The following is a 20,402-nucleotide window of genomic DNA, read 5'->3' as shown; positions in this document are numbered from 1 at the left end:
TCCAACAGTGATCACATTTAAATTGATTTCCTTAAAATGTCAAGTCTTCTATATTTTACTACACTTGCCAAGCCTATTATACAAACAAAATCAGAGTTTTAACCTCCCCATCCATTCTTAACCCATCCCCTCCTTTCTATGAAATCTCACCTCCATTCTCCCAAAGTTTGACATTAATGAGGCTAATCAAGGGGCAGGGGGATAAAACCTCCAAATACTTTGTAAACATAGAACTAAACTGCTGAAATGCTATTCTTTATTACTTGTGCCTATCCTGCCTCTTAAAGTATGTGCTTAAGTGTATGTGTGTATTACACACACAAATACATATGTATATAGTAAGCCGCCCAGAGTCACCCTCTGGGAGAGATGGGTGGCATATAAATATAATAATAAATAACTAAAAATAAAATAAAATAAAAATATGTATATATATATACTGTAAGCACAACCTACCCCTCGGGCTTCTTGTTTTGGGGGGAAAAAATAAGAGGGAATATTCTACGCGTATGCCACTACAAAACAAAAGATAAAATATAAATCTAATTAATAAATGCCATATATTTACACTTACCTGCATACATGCATATAGAGATATACACAAATTGTCTATCTACACACACGTAGTTACTTTTTCTCTAAAACACCCTAGTTAGTATCATAGCTTCTTTACGTTAAGCATTTCTCTCCATCACACCAGAGAGAACCAACACATTACGGCGGATGCCTAGTTGAAATATTTACATTTCAATGATCTCCTAAATTGTGGGGCGGATCTTCTCTTTTTTATCTCTTCGTTCCCAGAGATTACCAAACTTGCACTATCTTCAAATCTGGGGGGTTCAGTTTTAAGAGCTGTAAAAAGTGTTGGAGCTCCTCTGTCACTGAAGCCACAAATCTCTCCCCCTCTGGAGTCTTCTGTATTGTAGCAAGAAAGCAATATTTTCATCTAATTTGGATCTCGTGGAGCTTTGGGTATGAATTGTGTCTCTTCTGCACAATTTCTTGAGGGCTGTCTGGAGAAATCATGACTTCCTTATCTTTTGGTTTCAAAACAGAAGCTTCTGAATAGCCACTGTTTACTCTTTCCTTGCTGAAATGTGGAAAATAAGCAATGGTTTTGTTTAATTTGCAGTTCCTGAGAGGCAGTGAAGTCTTTCAAGGCCTCAAGATTCAAGCTCTGTTTGATGGGTGATATCTTTATCTGAATATCTGTAATCCAAGTCATAAATCACTCCTTCAAATCTTGCCCTGGAAATTCACAGAAAATATTAAACCTCTAATTCTGCCAATAATTGTAATCATCTATTCTTTTCATTTTAAAATTCATAAAGTTAATTTCTTGTTGTAGGTGTTGAATTGGAGTGGCATTTGAGGTTGTCCCAAAGCCTTAAAGCTGTCTGAGTTGTTCCCTTTAAACTCAGTCCAATTTTGCTTGATTCTGTAACTTTAGATCAAGGTTGGATGAAAACATCCTTAGACCGAGACCAGACTGACTCATTTTCTTTTTGAATTAATTAAAAAAAAAACCTTTCTTACTGAAACTTATTTTATTAGAACTGCTTTTCATTTATCATTGCCATCTTTCTTTCCAGCTGCAGGCTGTGTGAGCTAAAGATTTTTTTTTTCCCCATTAAGTTGAAATACTCAGGTAACAACTTTTCCTGGCCTCTTTGCAATCTTCCTGTTCATTATATTAAGTCCAAAGGCTGTTATTGGTAGATAAAGATAGCAGGAAATCAAATAAATCAGGGACTGGCCCAGAGCTCAACACTTAAATACTCTCTTCTTCTTTTACTTTTTTTTGTTTGTGACCTTGAATCATTCTTGACTCCTGGTGACTGCCACACAGTTTTCTTTGCAAGATTTTCAGAAGTGGTTTGCCCTTGCCTTCTTCTAGGAAGAAGAGAGAGAGTGACTGGCCCAAAGTCCCTCAGCTGGCTTCATGCCCAAGAGAGGACTAGAACTCAGAGTCTCCCTGTTTCTGGCCTGATGCCTTTAACCACTACACCAGCTGGTTCTTGTAAGTGCTCTGATGATGGCCAATCTACTCCCATACCAATGCAAACCACAATGGGATGTAAATGGGATGCCCTCTTGCATCTGATCATCCTAAACAGAAAAGGTGAAAGATGGAAACTAGGCACTGTGTTATCTGAACTGCATCCTGTGTTGTGGGTGAAGATTATAGTGAGTCTGTGACCAGAGCTATCATTCATTCTTCTCTTAGTCAAGGCAATAATTTGGAATCTGAAATCATCCTGGCTTGCAAATGAATTTATGGGAATAGTAGAAATCATCCACCTAATTCTTAAAGTAAAAGAGTTGAGACTCACCTTATCAGGAGCTGCTAGTTCCACTTCTGAAGCTATGGGCAAATGATATGTTTTAATCTAGACTGAAAATGAACTAAGAAGATCCTGGTTTCTTTTTTTGTTAGACTCCATGGGAACCTATTATGAAGCTTTATGATAGAGGAAAGGATCCCAGAGCAGATGGAACTGTAATTTTAAAACTAACCAGAGATTTCTTTTATAATTCTTATCCTTTGTGGTTTGACTAGAGATGAAGTTTCAGTTCAATTGTTAGTTGATTTGTCTCCAAAGAGAAGATAAGTTTTTTCAATCACTCCACAGTACAGCTTGACCACTACTGTAACATAGTCTAGATTATAAGTATCTTGATAGTGAAGCAACTGCAAATATTTCATTGGACCAGGGAATTGTCCACAGGAGTTTAGTCAGTGGTGGAGACAATTCTAAAGAGAGCTTATTAACTAAGCAATTGTTGAATTGCCACGTGGGTTCGCCACTACATATTTCTTTATTTATAAATCAAATTTATATCACCACCCAACTCCCCCACAAGGAGGGACTCTGGGCGGTTCACAACCAAACAGTTTAAAACCAATTAAACATAAATAATACAGCATAAAATACAATTATTAAGTATGATAAAATCCAAATATGATATGCAAAATATAAAATATAATATAAAATCCAAATAAATATGATATCTTCCACCCTTATCAGCCATGCTCTGAACAGGTAAAACTAGCTACAACCCCCTGTCTCCTAGAGATGCTAAGAATTAGAAAGGAAATCCTGAAGTATGGGTTCAGTGTTCCTGTAAACAAATTTCTGTTTAAACATATGCAGGATAAGGACTGAGAATACAACCAGTTTTCCAGTCTTCTAACTGCAAATTATAGTATAGATTTCTATAAAAATCTTATTCCATTGGGGTTTTTTGTTTTCAAGAGTATTCTCGCCAATGGCTGTAATTTATGAGTAGATTTCCAGCAAAAGAGAAGGCAAAAATGTCTGCCCTCTTTTGAAGTTTAGGGACTGATGAATGAGTGTTAGAGATTTAAAGAAACCCTACAGTTCCTCTTCCTAGTTTGGTGGCCATCATACATTTTTGGGCCTGGTGTCTGGGGCTTATGCAATTATTATCCAAACCATCTGGATTATTCTTCCTGTTCTGGACATCCTCTGAGGCTGTTACATAGTAGAACTGGCCCTCACCGGGGCTCTCTAGAGTTCTGTTCATAAGGTTGCTGTTCTTGTTTTGGACAATAAGATTCCAGTGAAGAGTTCTCTCTTAGGCAGATATAAACAATTCTAATCTATTCCATGCAGAAGTACTGATTGATTTAAATGGTCAGATAAATGCACTTTTGTGTTTGCTAAAACCAGATCTGGTTTGGGGCAAAAAAAAATAAAAAAAGCATGGCTATCCCTTGCATGAGATGGCAAATTTGTTAGAGGTAACTGTAGGAATCCCTCCTCATTCTGTGACCGTCAGATTGCTATATGCCCCAACTTCTCCTTGCCCACAAACTTCTAACATCTCTATAAACCCACTGAGATTGAGATAGAATTAATGTGCTGTCAATTCCCTGTTCCATCTCTTTTTTCATCATGGCAATGGAGGTTTTCAGAACTAGTGTTGGACAATAAATTAGACATAATAAAAATACTATCTTCGGGTGTAGATTTCATCCATATTTAGATATCTAGTTTATTTTGCATAATACTGCAGTCCTTTTGAAGAAGTGGGTTTATTTCCTGGAGATGCTCTTGAATCCAGTATTGCTTCAGGATGATCGGGCAATAACAGTAGTAATTAGTAACAAGTTGTACTAACTTAGGCTAAACTAAGGTCTGTCCCTTCCTGAAAAAGATAAAGCTGGGCACAGGAATTAATGCCTTAATAATCTCCAGAATGGATTAACATACAGCACACAGTGTCTTTCAAAACTAGAATTTGTTCAAATTATACTTGCTTATTAACATATAACTAATGAAGCATCTGATCACCAGTTAGTTTCTTAGTGTAATTCTGGAAATACAGAATTAGAGCCCAAGTGGATGAATTCTACTGGGCAACATGGAGAGGTCCAGAAGTAAAGAACTGCCTTTCCAAAGTTCTGCTAGGTTCACACCTGCAAGGAAAAACAGAAACATCAGCATTTTCTCTGTGCTTTTCTAGGGGCTCTGCTTTTTATTTTATGATGGACTGCCCACTGATTGGAATGCAATGGAAATTATACCCACCAATTTCAGAGTTAGTGTACATTTCCCCAGTTCTAGTGTGTCTGTGCATGTGCAGGTTTCTGCACAGGCTTACGTAGATATATGTATGCGTATGGGGGACTAAGAGAAATCAGCAGGTCTGGTGATCTACCCCTTTCCTTGATGCTGAACCCATCCATCCACTGAACTGTTTTACTTCAAGTAATATTGGAGAGGCAAGGATTGTTGAGGCGCTTTTTGCAATGACTGGGCAGGGGTAGGACTTTTGAGATCCTTCCAGGTTTGTACCTCATTCTGCCCTTGAATAATAGGAAACATGCTATGGCTTCAACATGCCTTCCCAGAGATCTCCTTCTAGCTGTAAACATTGGTGCCTTCCAGACAAATGGCCTTTCCATCTCTCAGCCTAGTCCAAAATGCCTTTCAGACTGATCTGGACTGTTCTGACTATTTCTAGATGTTTTTGGACAACAAGACATCTTAAGGATGGTTAATGGGGTTTTGTTTGTGAGTCTGTAGCTCACAAAGTACTATTGGCCAATCAGTACTTGCTTTTTCCAGCCAATAGCTGAATAGAGAAAAATACCAGTCAATCAGTGCTCCATTTGCTATCCTTTTAGCTGGGCAGTAACTGAGGGGCTCATCTCATTCTTTCATCCAAATTCATGCATAATTAGTATCCATGCCTAAAACTGCTACTATTTTCCTGTCACCTCTCCTCCATGTATATCTACCATGTATCCATGAATATTTGTCTATTGTTTTCCAAAAAAAATCCTCAGAAATTGTTTGGGGAGAACAACTGAGAGGGAAATTGTCACGAACAAATGAAAAAAAAAAAATCAAAACCTTCTTATTCATCATAGCAGCAAGTATTCCTTGCCTTCCAGTGCCCTGTGACTTATCCTGTAATACAAGCATACAAACCACGCTTCATTTAGGCGTCTTTTCCTAACTATGCCAATATGTGGTTACAACAGAAGTCCATGAATCGGAAATGGGGCAAGATAGGAACCTGTTACACACGCTGCTCCCAGGTTCGGCTTATGGTCACTCACTCACACACTCATAGCCTGTTGAGGCACGCGGATCTTGTCAGCCCCCCCTTGCTTTCTACCTGGGTTTTCCAGATAGGTGTGGCTGGAGCAGACAGACACACAGCCCTGGTCAACAGCGGGGAAATAATTGGGGATACACACAAATCACTTCCAACCAAACAATGAGGCACAAGAGGTTCTTGGTAATACACGGAGACCCAGTGAATTTAAAGTAACAGCAAAACTTTACTGGTTGCAAAGTACCTTTGCTCTTTCACACACACACACACACACACACACACACACACACTTACCCACATCCTTCCCAACTAGGCTGCCAGGCACTAGCTAGAGGGACGGAAGCCGCCAAGTCTGGATCAAAGGTGACTCAGATGACTCAGCTCAGACAACTCAGACAACTCAGAGTGGGCGGGCTTTGAGACCCCTTTATCCCCAAAAGTCCTTGCTTTGTTGATTCACAAGTCTGGCAGTTGTTGATGGGACTGGGGTTTCCATGTGCTCAGGCCCAACTTTTTTTTCTGGTTCAGGTCCTTTGTTTTTTTCCTTAACGACTTGCTTCCTTCTTATCTTCCTCCCTGAAGGGATCTCATAGACAAGATTCCTGGCTTTTGTCCTCTCTGCTTACATGCCTGCTTCATCTTTAGGTTATGGCAGCTTCAGCCTAGTCTCACATACCCCTACCAAAGGAACCACAGATCACTTCTTGAAGGATGAGAGAATGATAGACAGACATTTCTGAAGTAACATTCATGGGCCAAAAAGGATAAAAGTCCATGGATAAAGCATCTGTATCCTACAAGGATGGGTCATGAATTCAAACCCTTGATGGTGGTCTTAAGAGAATAGTGGAAAGAGGAAGTATTATGTCATCCCAATGGAGTTGCACCATTGCCTGGACAATCACTTTGTCTGATATCAGAGATCTTGTTCTATTTCCTCCACTTTCCTCTACCCAAAGTTCTGAGATGACCAGGAGTGAACTTCTGGAGTCAAGTAAGGACCTCTGTGTCAAGGTGTTCTGTAGCTCTGCAGATTTCTGGATTTTCTATTTTAAAAACTGTCACATCTTGTTTTAGAAAACCACTTCTTTCTAATATTTGAGTCACTGGTCCTTTCTTTATGGCTGGGTTGAAAAGCTCTCTGCTTACCCTTAAGTAAGAGAAAACAATACTGCCATGAAACTGGTTGTTTCTGCTACCCATCCTTATCCTATCTTGATTGTGTTTTTCCCAGTTACTGTGTTTTATTTATTTTATTTCTTAATAATTCAAATAAATAAATAAAAGTATAGCACAAAAAAGTTGTTGCCATCTTTCTGCCACAATTAGGAGCAAGTGAGGAAGGGCTTCAGGCATTAGAGTGCTATGGCTAAGTGCAAGTGGGGACATGGCCTCTGTCTCTTTTTCTTCTTCTTATTCCTTCCTTCTTCAACAGCTTTTCCTTACACTCTTCCAAGGAGTTGGTGTAGTTCTGCCTTTCATCAGTAGCGATGGCCTTGCTTCTCCTGCAGCCCCTCCTGACAACCTTTTCCCCCACTGCCTAGGTTACTTGCTTCCCCCCTACACTCCGAGGTTTCGGCTTAAGCGGTTGTCCAAGCGGATAGGCAAAATGATGAGAAAATTCCCTAGTAGGCTCAACAGGTAGATGCACAGAAAAAGCAGGAGGAGAAGAGTCTGATGTTCAGGTCTACTGGAGATCCTCAAAAGGATTATTTCTGAGTTGTCTGTTTGGTTCTGGTTGGCCATTTCACAGCTGTAAAAAGGAATGAAAGAAAGATGAAGATGGGATAGAACTGATACATTTCCCTGTCACTCACAAGAACAGATAAGAAGAGTTAATTTTTCTCTGTTAGAGTTTTCAATTTGATTGTGTCAAGATGAAGTACAGTAAATAAGAGGATGTTTTTAAAATATGTTTGTGCAATAAATAAATGCAATATAAAACATTATTAGCTTCTCATGTCAGTGATACTTGATTCATCATATCTACGTGTGTGCATCTCCATCCAATTCCAAATCTGCTGGTAAAGACTTCTCATCATTTGAGGTGCACAGATTATGTCCACTGTGCCCAGTATGATCTTTGCAGCAAGATCCATATCTGCCAGTTATCCATCTTCCATTGAGGTCTGGACTTCCAAGGCTAAGTTCTAAGTTCTCTTAGTTACGCAGGAATTCAAAGAGATTATTTTATTAATACATAAAAATATAATTGGTGTACTATCCCATTTATGAATGTTTTTCAATTTACATTCTTTTGCATGTGATAAGGAAAATTTTGCTACAATCAACAATATGTTGATGCTCTGAATAGGTATAGCAAAAGCAATCTGTCCGGAATGATCTTGGTTAGGTGACACAAGACTTACAGGAATCTGTTTTGCAGGATTCTTATGCAAACCTTTGTGTTTCTAAATTTAAAGTTGAGGTGGGAGGACAGTAGCAACAGCAGTAATGACTGTAACAATTCAATGCCTGAATTCCAGTTGTAAATTACAAGGCAGATTCCCATCAACTGAAAAATCCTTACTAAAAGTTGAGGATGTGACTCATACAGTGAAGAAAGCCTTTTCTGTGGTGACAATTGCCTCAAGAACGAATGCGGGAGGGGGTAATTTAAATCCTTTATCTTAACGGGTTTTATAGAAAATAATAATAAAACATTCAAATACAAAAAAGAAAAGAAATACATGAAAAACTACCCCCCCACAAAAAAAACCAGAAAAGGGAGAAACAATATAAGTCACATATTAATCAAATGTTAAACACATTTCTAAATCTACTGGGGGAGGGGGGATTAATTATTAACTAACATTACAAAACATCATAAAATCTGTGCCACAAGAAAACACATTGAGTCATTTTTGAGTATTGGATAAAATTGCCTTTTAAAAATAGATCACACATGTCTTGAATGCAGTCCTTATTACTACTTTTCCAATATCTCAGAATAATTATTTTAGCAACACCCTGGGCCTGATACAACCATAACTCCTCAAGAATAGTTGGATTCCAAAGTTTCAGGACTTAATTTAACGTAACATTAACAACTTCCAATTTCCCCATAAATCTATTTATGTACCTTAAAATATTAATCCAAAAAGATATCAATGATTCACAGGACAAATCATATGAGTCAATGACCCCTCAATTTTTTTGCATTGCCAGTAGGGAAAACTTGATGTCCAACCCTTCAAATACATTCTTTGGGGTATCCAGTAAACTTGAAATAAGATCTTTTGATGAGTCAGTTTTAATTTAAAATCTACTGAAGTTAATTTAATATTGTTAAAGATCTACAACCATTTTTTATTAAGTTAGTACTGTGCAAAATGCATGTGCCCGGGACATGAGGACAGAAAGCAAGATAACAAAATCCCTGCCAGGTCAATCCAAGCATCTGTCAAGGTCAGTTTCCTGTTCCTGACAGCTGCCACTCAGATGTTCTTTGATAGCCCAAAAACAGATTGAGAAGGGAAAAGAGAATATCACTTTCTGCTGTCCACCCTGCAGCATTCAACTTTCTTGAGGAGATGCTACTCAGAGACATATTTTAACACAATGACTTGCTATTCTCTCTCTTTTACAATGAATGTTGCCTTTGCAGCAGGAGATTAATCTATCATTCTAGAATTCGCCAATTGGTTTTCCACCAGACTGCAAGATCTTTTCAGCCTCACTACATACAACCCAGCAGAAAAAGTGTTGTCTACATATTTTGATGCATTGTTGCATGTTCTTTGAATGTATGCTTTTTGCATATTTTCAAATATGTACAGATTTTAGAACAGTTTTCATTGGAAATACATTTTCTGTGCATACTTTTTCTAAGACAATAGTTCCATGCCTATTTTCTTCACATATATGCATTTTTGCTCGTGTGCATGTGTGTGTGTGTGTGTGTGTGTGTGTGTGTGTGTGAAGTGGATCTCAACATTCTGAAGTCAGAGCTTGTGGTGCATATGTATTCCAAGTCCTCCTATGGTTTCAGCATATCCATCCCAAATCAACATATTCCTTTAAAATGCCACCCATCTCTATCTGAAAATCCATCAGGGCTTGTTGCCATCAAGATATCTGGTAATGTTAAAATTCATAAATGACTTATCCCTTGGGGAGATAAGTTTTTTCTTTCATCTATCCTTAATGGATTGCATCTCAGCTTTATTAAGTTAGACCAGCCTAATAAACTTGCAGTCTCTCAGAAAATTTCCCTTGTGACTGCGATATGTCCAAGAATCATCAGAATAGATCCCAAATTTTCTATAAGTAAATACATTTAAAAAATAAATCAATACATTAAAAAAAAAACCCTGGAAAGCTCTGTGTGTCTCTGCCTATTTCAGATCTTGGAATCCAAGTAATACCATTCCATTCACAATACCAATCAAATCAATTTAAATAATTCATGTTATTGCATTATTTGCATATTTTTTAAATTTGTTCAAGAAGACACCATTTGCAAAGTTACTCTATTACTTGTGAATATGGGGTGGGCATGGTTTACAGATGATCTTACTTTGCAAATAAAAGAACAGGAATGTTGTTAACATTTTTTGTAAACAGAAAGGTAAAATTCTGTAGCCAATAACAATGTTTGCCAGTTTTGTAGAGTTCGTCTGAGAGGATAGTTTTATGCGAAGACCTTTCAACTTTCACTCAACAGAGAAGTACCAGAAATTTTACCTACTAATAGCAAACTCATTTTTGAATGCTGAAACTTTAAGTAGCAAACATCGCACTATTCACACACAATAGGAAGCATCAGCAGCCCAGGAGCAACACCACGGTCTGGAGAAATATAAAGGGACCTGTATGGAATAGTTGCATGTTCAATGGCCACAGGATGCTTGCTAACTGATGGATTGGGAGGATGGAAAAATGAAGGAGGGACCATCTTTTTCTCACAACTATTCAACTCACAAACATGCTTACAGACACTACCCACACCCACTGCAGCTTGAGCCCAGATTAGACCAAAGAGGGAGAGTATGATTACAATTTTGTTATACTTAGTTTCAAAATAATGCCACATGATTGCAACCATTTATCTTCTACAGATGAGAAAACTGGGGATCTATTTACTAGAGATGACAGCCTATCACACAGTGGTGATTTCAATTCATTCTTTCAAGATTCAAATCTAGTTTCCTGTATACTAATCCACTTTAATTCTCGTGGACTTCTGTTCATCATGTACCATTAACTATAACCATCAAATGATCACCCCTTTAATTTTGTTTTCTTTATTGTTTCTATAGGTATTCATCCAACAAGCATTTAACATTTTCTGTGATTTCTACAACAGGATATTCCATGTTTATAAATGAAATTGTAATTCTTAGGGTAATATCCATGGTACAAATTCAGATTGGGATTTATCCATGATTCAAGCTGCTGAGATTTCCATCCCCTCTCTCACAGAAATACAGATTTTGAGAAACAGAGAAAGAACTGATTTAAGTCTGCAGTTTTCAACCTTCCTTTTTTAAAAAATAACTTTATTAGATTTTTAAAAGAAAGAGATAAAAACTAACAAGAGCTAACAATTAAGATAGAAAGTAGCAAAGAGAAAAAGGTAAAGAATGAAAAAGAAAACAAGGTCAAAACGGCAGAAAGAAAAAGGAAAAGAAATACAAAAGACAACTGACTTTTTTTTACAACAGATAGACGTATACAGTTGCTTTAAGCTCTTGCTCTAGGTTTACAACATAACTTTCATTTTTTTGTATTGTCTACTGTTATTTCTAGTCATCAGATCCATATATCATGATTTCATTTTTTTCTGTTTCATGTAAAAAGTCCAAAAGGTGTTTCCAATCAGCATTAAAGTGTATCAATGTCTTTTCTCTAATCAAAGCTGTCAGTTTTGCCATCTCAGCCAGCTGTATCAATTTCACCATCCATTCTTCCACTGTAGGTAATGTCAAATCTTTCTACTGCTGTGCATATAGAAGTCTCGTTGCATGGGTTTTTTCCAACTGTTTCTCCATCAGTTCCCAAAGAAATGTCTCTGGTTTAAATTGTATATTAGTCTTTAAGATCTTCTGAATTAATATATATGTATTTGAGTCCAAATTTTTAGAACTTTTTTACATGTCCACCAAACATGATTAAAAGTTCCCTCTTGTTTTCACATTTCCAACATACATTCGAAGTACCTTCATATTTCAAATATATACGTGACAAATACCAACAGTACCTCATTTTATATAAATTGTCTTTAAGATTATAACACAATGTAAATTTCAACCCTTTCATCCACATATTCTCCCATTGTTCCATTTGTATATTATACTAACAGTTTTTATCCCATTTTATCATACATTCGTTCACTTGTTCATCTTGTGTTTCAAATTTCAATAAAAGTTTGTACATTTTAGCAATAACATGTTCACCATTTATACATAATTCTATTTGTAGTTTCCAATCTTCCAATAAGTCTTTTCAAAGCAGCCTTTATCTCTGTATTTCTAAGAGTGTAAATGAATGGGTTGAGCATGGGAGTCACCGTTGTGTACATGAGAGAAGAAATCATGTTCTGTTCCGAATTCCTGGAGTTTGGCTGCAAATAGACCCAACAGAGGGTGCCATAGAAGAGGGCTACCATACCCAAGTGAGAACCACATGTGGAAAAAGCCTTTTGCTTCCCCTTGGTGGATGGGACACTAAGGATGGTGCAGAAAATGCATACATAGGAGATCACAATGAGGACAAATGGGCCCAGTACATCCACATAGCTCTCAATTAGGGAAATGATTTCTACAATGCTTGTGTCTGAGCATGCAAGTCGTAGCAAAGGGAAGAACTCACAGAAGAACTGGGGGATCTCCTGAGAGGAACAGAAGGAGAGAAGGGACATCATCAATGTGTACAGCACAGAATTGAGAGATGCCAGGAGCCAACAGCTGGCCACGAGTAAGAGGCAGTGCTTGTGGTTCATTCGTGTGGCATAATGCAGTGGGTGGCAGATGGCCATATAGCGGTCATAGGCCATCACAGCCAAAAGATAGTTGTCTGTGTTGGCAAAAGTCATGTAGAAATACATTTGCATCAAGCACCCACTATAGGAAATAGTCCTGACCTGGGAGAGAAGGTTTTGCAGCATCTTGGGGACAGTCACAGATGCAAAGCCCACATCTGCCAAAGAAAGGTGGCTGAGGAAGAAGTACATGGGAGTCTGGAGAAGGTGAGCATCTGAGCAAATCAGCAGAACAATCAGTAAATTTCCCAGGACTGTCAGGAGATACATGGTTAGGAAGAGCAAGCCAAGAAGATGCTGATGCTCTGGCTGGACAGAGAAATCCATAAGAACGAAGCCTGATGAGTCCGTATGGTTCTGTCTTGCCATTACTCAACTATGGAAGAGAATAAAAAAGATGTAGATATATGCAGTTCATTCAGAAAGATACCAGGATGAATGTGACAAAAGGAAGAAGAGAGGAAAGAAGAGGGGAAGGCATCTGACAAGGAGCAAGGCAGGCCATAACATGGGCGAGACCCCCTCCTGCCTCATCTCAATAGGCAGGGTAAAGAGATTTAAAATGAAGAGTGAACCCAGGCACAGCTGAAGGTGCATGATGCAGCCAGCTTGCTGACACAAAGCAAATTTGGATTTGGCTGGCACTTGGAAAGCTACCTCAGATTTTTCTGAAAATTGCAGAAGGCTGCTTTTGAATCAAATGTGTTTTTTTTAATCTGGAATAAAAATTAAAAACTACATCAAAGTCATCTTCATATGTTTCATTCTGCTTTGAGGTATATGATGAAAGAAAGGTGGATCATAAAAGCCCTAAAGAAAACAATTCAAGGCTGAGTTTACATGCCTGTTCCTGTAAATATTCAAAGGCTGAATTGTAGGAGTATACTTTTAAAACATTTGTTCTTGTTATGACATATTGACACCTAGTTAATACTAAAGATTAATTTCATATGATCTGGAAGTTCCATAGGTGTGCAATATTGCTGTTACACATTTCAGTGGTATTACACTTGAGTCTTCTAAACTACAAAACTCTTGCTTTGTGGAGGAATTTACTTCTGATTTAACATTTACATTTAGAAATGAAACCATGGGAAACTTTTAAAAAGAGAAGGAGGGAGAAAGGGTGGGGGGACTTAAAAAAAAGAAAGGCATGATGGCTCACATCATCAAATAGAAGATGAGTTTACCTCATTCATTCCTGCTGGTTCTGAGGATATCTTTCTTGGAACCTTCTTTCCACAAATGATATCTACAATGTTAGAGCCCTCAGAAAGCTATCCAAGATGTTTCTAAATGTAACTTTTGACATTAATGTGTCACCTGGAAGGGAGAGATATGAAAGTAAATACATTTAATCATAAATAAACTTGGGTATTTTCTACCTAATTGGTTCCTTTTCTTCTTTTGGAGACAGTTTGATTTCTGTGTTATACTTGATCTATGCTGAGTTAATCTATAGTCATTTCAACAATGGCACTTCCCCAAAAGTCATACTATAGCATCAAACTGGTTGAATTATTTCATCTCTCTGATGGAATATATGAAAGGCAGGAGAGCAAGAGAGCAGATGAAGCCTATAAACCAGTCACTTGCGATAATGATGAAATCAAGCCAGCCATATTAAAAAGTGTCATAAATCTCACATAATAACATACTTATTTATCATAGCACAAAAAGCAAGAGGACCCAGAGACCTCAATGCAGAGAATTCCAGGACAATTACAAACCTTGTCCCATGGAGGAAGTGTTCAGGCTGCAGACAGTCCAAAGGCTACAGTGCAAGTGCCCGCCAGGTTCCAGCAAGGGAAGTAAATTCAGTTCTTGAAAAGGAACTGCAATCATGGGGATTATATACATATATGTATACACACACACACACACACACACACTTGCAATTGCTGTTTGCAACTATCCATGTGTAGTTCTCTTAGAAGTTCTTGGTGAATGCTATGACTTCCCTGCTTTAGAAAATACTATGATCTATAATAAGGAGAGAGGGAGGGGAAGATGGATGGCACACAATAGTGGCATAACTGCTGCATTCTCTACATTACAAAGAGTTTTCTCTCCCTCTTTTGGGCACTAAATGGGTTCCAGGGTGGAAGAACACATATCTAAATGCCAATGAATATTTCTCTGGATGTAACCTGTTTCCCATGTAATGGTTTAGGCCACTGGGATCTTGTTAATTCTGATACATTGCCTCTCTTAGGATTCATCCACTTATTCAAGTCAAGAGTGTGCTATGAGGATATTTTCATCTGATACAAAGCAAAACTTGTAGTAGGTCTAACTCTGAGTAGACCTTGATTGGTGTTAGGACTTCAGACTGATGAGGGGACTCCACATTAGAAAATAAACTAGCATCCTACATCTTAATAGATATTCCACCATATAAACTTCCATTACAGTCTGAAGCAATAAAGGACATATATGGGTTTATGATCTCACTGAAAATTTGGTCCACAAGAGTTCTCTTTCTTCTCTCCCACCCTTGCCATACTTGGGCTGACTTTGGGGGGGGGGGGGAACCCTTTGGAAGCAGTTCTAAATTAGGTAGATTACAATGAGACACACATAATTGGTTGAGTAGATTGGGCAACTCATTTTAGCATCACCAAAATAAATGTTCTGGCTTTGACTAATATATGCCTTAATTCTCATGGAGGTGGGATACTTACTGAAAATAGCAATTTTGTTTTCCTCCTCAGAACTTCCAGAATAGTGGCATTCATACTTACCTTCTCAAACCTCTAAATCTACTGAACTACACCTTCTATCGTTCCTAGGCATCATAACTTGAATAGAGGTTGTCATTCAAATGTCTTGCAGGGCACCCAGTTGAGGAAGATATACTGACATGCTCGTATCTAAGCAACTTACAGGATGTAACACCATCCTTTTGCCTCTGTGTGTTTGTGTCTCTGTCTGTGTCTGTGTCGATTGGGGGGGGGGGGATGATTTGCAATAAAACCAGACAAAATACAGTAGCATGAGCTGGTACTACAGGTACTGTACAGTTGCTTGTGGCTACATTCGCTGGAACCTGCTGGAGAATGAGCAAGTATTAAATGAATGTGTGATTATTGTAGTGATGAGAACGTCTCCCCTAATAAGCTATATCTGAAAGGTATATACAGTCCACCTTTCATTAAGTTCTTAGAGAGAGAAAGACATTCACATTTACATTATGTTATGGCCCCATGTATAAGATTTTACATGACTTCTACTAGCCCTCTGGGAGTGGGCAGGGATTTCTCTCAGAAGGCAATATGTGACCGGTTTCATTCTATATTGGGACTGTTCAGACATACAAGTGAGACATACGTCTGACGAGTCCCAATATAGGATGAAAGCAGTCACATACTGTCCCCTAATAAGGGAATTCCTATCTCCTCCATAGGAATAGAATGCCATTGGTAAAGTCTGCTAGGGAAATAGTTGGGAACTGCTACGCCACTCCAAAACTGCACGCAGAGGCATGGCGAATGGAATGAAAGGGGATGAATGGAATGAAAGACAAACAGCCCAGGATCCTGAAGCAACTATTCTTGCTGCTACTTTCATATCCTTTTTAACTTTTGCTGATGAGTTTGAGGGTTTTTTTGTTGTGGTTGTCTGTGTATAATTTATGGTTCTGCTGCTTTTATAGATTAGTTTAAATATATTTTACTTTCTAGTTTTCTGTATATTTTATTACAAGTCAGCCTATTAACTTGATGGAAGGGCAGGGCAATAAAAGTATCATTAGATACTTATACTAGATTTAGTATAATTCAAAAGAATTATAATAAAGTATAATATAATAATGATATTAATATCATTAGTAGTAAGAATAAATTGAAATAAAATTATATGATTTATTATTATATAAAATCTAATCATTTTATTTATTCTACCCGCCACAGAGGAATGGTTGGTGAAGATGACAGAATTTGCAGAGATGGCAAAATTGACTTGTCTGGTTAGGGAGGAGACTATAAGTACACTTATTAGTTACTGGAAACTATGTACTTTTTGCTGAAAACAGAAAAAAATGAACTGGTGATTTATGAATTTGATGGGGTAAAATATGGGAAGAAGGGAATTATGATGTAGTCTTAAAGAGGGAGGATAGATGATAAATTTATTTGGAACTGCTGTAAAGAAGATCGGAAGCTGCTTCTTTGTACTTCTTTCTTTTTTTTCTTTTCTTCCTTTTTCCTTTCTTTATTCATTATTTCTATTTACTCTTTTTCTTTTTCTTAAATTTGTACTGCTTTGATTATTGGGTAAAATTCTTCAGTAAAAATAATTTAAAAAATAAAATACAATAATTTAATTTATTGTAATAAATGTAATATTGTTATTGTTATTATTTCTTAAGGATATTTAAGAGCAACCTTTCCAGTAACTATTTGTAGAAATGCAAAGGCAAATTGCTTTTTCAGGAAGGTTTTATAATGGAGACTTCCTCTTTAAAAAAAAAGGGGGGGGGATAAAAGTTCTGGGAAACTTTTGAACAGGAACAGTTGGAGATCATATGGATAGTAAAACTGGCTACAGTATATTGATCTGTACATTCCTTAGGTTACCAGCATCAAACCTTTGGCTTTAATAAGCCAATAACCTTATGATGGAGCATAGCTGTTCATTGGTATGTATTTTGCTATGTTGTGCTGCATTTTGTAGAACCAATTGTGTGGTATTACTCCAATACTGTGGAGCTGAAGTACTTACTGCCATTTGATAGCACTATCATTTAGTAAAGTTAGTTCTACTTATAAGCAGATTCCAGTTGCTGCTTTAATTTCAAGGGCACATAGCCTAAATGTGTTCGCATCAGTGTGCCTCTGTCTGTGACTGTCTCTTGCATCCACAAGTCCACCACTTCGGTGTTTCTCAAAGGGTGGTCCGAGGGCCCCTGGGGATCCCCCAAGGCCCTCTCAAGGGTTCTCAACATCAAAATTATTTGCCAGCCTATGTTGAAAAATAATATAATATTAAAATCTCATCAAATCATGAGAAGCGGCAGTGGCAGCAAATGCATCAATTTTAATTTTTAATGTGGTAAATATCAATAAATATAACCCATATAAACGAAAGCTTTTTTGGAGTCCTCCATAATTTTTAAAAGCGGGAAGGGGTCCTGAGAGGAAAAAAAGTTTAAGAAACACTGTACTCCTTCTTTACTTTTCCTAACTCATCCAAACTTTGTTTTCCCCTTCTCAGTTTTATAGAGCAACTCCTCCCTTGTGGGGGCCCTCAATTTGGATTTTCTTGTGGGGTCATATGGTCTGCCCTGTGTTTGATCTCTACCACTATTTACCTGAGCACATCCAACGATCCAATTTCCTCTGCTTCTAACATCTTCCAGGTACAAATCCTGTATAAACAGTTTGCACCCACTTACTGTATTTATTTCCCAAACCTAACTTTCTGGATTGCACAGGAATTTCTTAAAGCTGGTCATCAGCCATCTCCATGGCACCATGTATTTCCTTCTAGGCTGGCACTTGTTCCATCTAAGAGCAACCGTCAATAGTCCTGTGTCTACCAACCCAGAACCAGAATAGGATGATCAAAATTAAAGTAGCAATTTCTACATATTTGAGAGATTCCCCAGCTCTGAAAAATTATTACCATCTTGGAAAAGAAAGCCTACCATCCACTCCCTCCCCCATGGCACACCCTTTGGGTCAGAGAGTGAATCATTTCAGCTAAGGATGGCGAGAGTTGAAGTCCAGTTCATCTTGAGTAAGCAGCAACTTGAGTAAATGTGCACCAGCAAAGTGTATACTGTTTAGGTGGGCAATGCTGACAAAGGAATAGAAATATACACAGAGTTATAAGGGCAGGCAGAAAAGAAGGTAATCTCTTTTAATAAATGTTTTCAAACTGTATTAAGTATGAAAGAAAGAGGCATCCAGTATTTTTAAATTTATTTTGACTGATTTGAGAAATGGATTTGAATTACCATTGGTACCTTTTCTATGCCCTGCTTTTTAGACAGCACTTTGAAAAAAATGAAAATATTAATTATTGAGAAAGCAGTAATGTTTAGATCCAGGTTTTATTTCACAACAGAAGATGCAACAGCTTTTAACTCTTTTTAAATTGCTCAGCTCTTAGCTGTGGGAAGAAAACTGACAATAAGAGCTGTTGCAGACAAAGCTGGACATACAGATAAGCTTTGATGGGGATTTGGCACAGGCAGACAGATGTGAAAGACTGCAAAGTTTGATTCAGAAAGGTATGATTCAGGAAGAGGAGACCCTGACAATTTCTCATGGGGGAAGGTGTTTAGGACTACCTTAGCTGAAATATACAGGCTCAGTTTAACTCTATCTTCCCTGTAGAAATAAGCTGGAAATGTGTTCAAGAGCAGGGAAAAAACAAATTAATCAAAAAGGGTCATACTAGAAAACATATGGAGATATCAAATCCCAGGATATTTAGTGATTCACCCATCCTTCTTCCCTGAGTAATATGACATTTCCTGTCCCATTTTTGTAAAAGAGAATTACAGAGATATGGGGACATTAAAAGTGTGGCAAGAACAAATTGAAATTGCTACCTCTGTCCTTTTAAAAGCATGAGTCCCCAAAAGCACTCATGTAATTCTTTACACTAAAATTTTAGTGTATTTCAGTAAATTTAGTAATTTTCAACACTATTTTTATACTGGCAAATAGTCTTACATTATTTTAAACAATTTTAAACAACAGATGGAACACATTACCACATTCTGTAATTATGTGCACATGAAATAATGAAAGTATGAGAAAGATGAAAGGTTAGAGAACATCAGACATCTTTCTACTGATTGCTGCCTTTACCATTTTTTCAGATTGATTCAGAGCTTCTTCTGTGGCAACCCTAGTTTTTCTTTGACTCAGTTCTTCTGAAACCAGCTCCTGAATAATATCTTTATGGCTGCATGTATCTCACTGTTCCTCAGGCTGTATATGAAAGGATTGAGTAATGGGGTGACCACTGTGTATGCTATTGATGCCACTCTCAACTTTGTCCCAGAATAGGTGGAGGACGGACGAAGGTAGGTGCCCATCAGAGATCCATAGAACAAGGTCACAGTAGTAAGATGGGCACTACAAGTGGAGAAGGCCTTGTACTTCCCAGAACTAGATGGAATCTTCACCACCTTGAATATGATGAAGATATAGGAGAAGAGAATGAGTAAGAGGGGTCCAAGAAGAGCGGTTGAACCTTCACTGACAAGGAGCATTTCAACTAATGAGGTATCAGAGCAGGAGAGCTTCAATAATGGATGGAGGTCACAGAAAAAATGGGGAATTTCCTGGGAATTACAAAATGTAAAATCAGACACCAACAGAACATACAATAAAGAGTGGGCATGAGCCAGGAGCCAAGATGCAGCAGCTAATTCTAGGCAGCATTTATAGCTCATGGTTCTAGTGTAATACAAGGGGCGGCAGATGGCTACATAGCGATCAAATGCCATGGAGGCCAGGAGAAAGTTCTCTGCTGTACCGAAGCTCACAAAGAAATACATCTGTGTCAAACAACCACTGAAGGATATGGTATTTGACTGAGACACCACGTTCTGCAGCATTTTAGGCACAATTGAAGAACTAAATCCAACGTCAGCCAATGACAAGTGACAGAGGAAGAAATACATAGGAGCATGGAGGAGGCTGGCATTGGAGAAGATCAGCAAGATTATCAAGAGGTTTCCTAGCAGACAAAGCAGGTACATACAAAGGAAAACAGGAAAAAGAAGTTCTTGAAACTCTGGAGAGGAAGAAAAACCCAGGAGGATGAATCCTGCAAAGTTGGTTTGGTTCTCCTGTTCTTTTTCCAT

General features: G+C 37.8%; 2 protein-coding genes across 2 annotated transcripts; both read right to left on the bottom strand.

Annotated features, from left to right (window-relative positions):
* Window positions 1-11,989: 11,989 nt before the first annotated feature.
* Window positions 11,990-12,946, bottom strand: LOC103054525 (olfactory receptor 1F1-like). The gene has a single exon (XM_007440206.3). The coding sequence runs from the start codon at window positions 12,944-12,946 to the stop codon at window positions 11,990-11,992; it is 957 nt and encodes a 318-aa protein (XP_007440268.1).
* Window positions 12,947-19,454: 6,508 nt separating this feature from the next.
* Window positions 19,455-20,402, bottom strand: LOC103054278 (olfactory receptor 1L4-like). Its single transcript, XM_088137855.1, has one exon. The coding sequence runs from the start codon at window positions 20,400-20,402 to the stop codon at window positions 19,455-19,457; it is 948 nt and encodes a 315-aa protein (XP_087993981.1).

Source organism: Python bivittatus, unplaced genomic scaffold (genome assembly GCF_059951505.1).
Source record: "Python bivittatus isolate LINGU-HERP-01145 unplaced genomic scaffold, Pbiv_v1 ctg000220_np1212, whole genome shotgun sequence".
Classification (NCBI taxonomy): domain Eukaryota; kingdom Metazoa; phylum Chordata; class Lepidosauria; order Squamata; family Pythonidae; genus Python; species Python bivittatus.
Note: the sequence above shows the minus strand (reverse complement) of the source record. Positions and strands in the feature narration are given on the sequence as shown.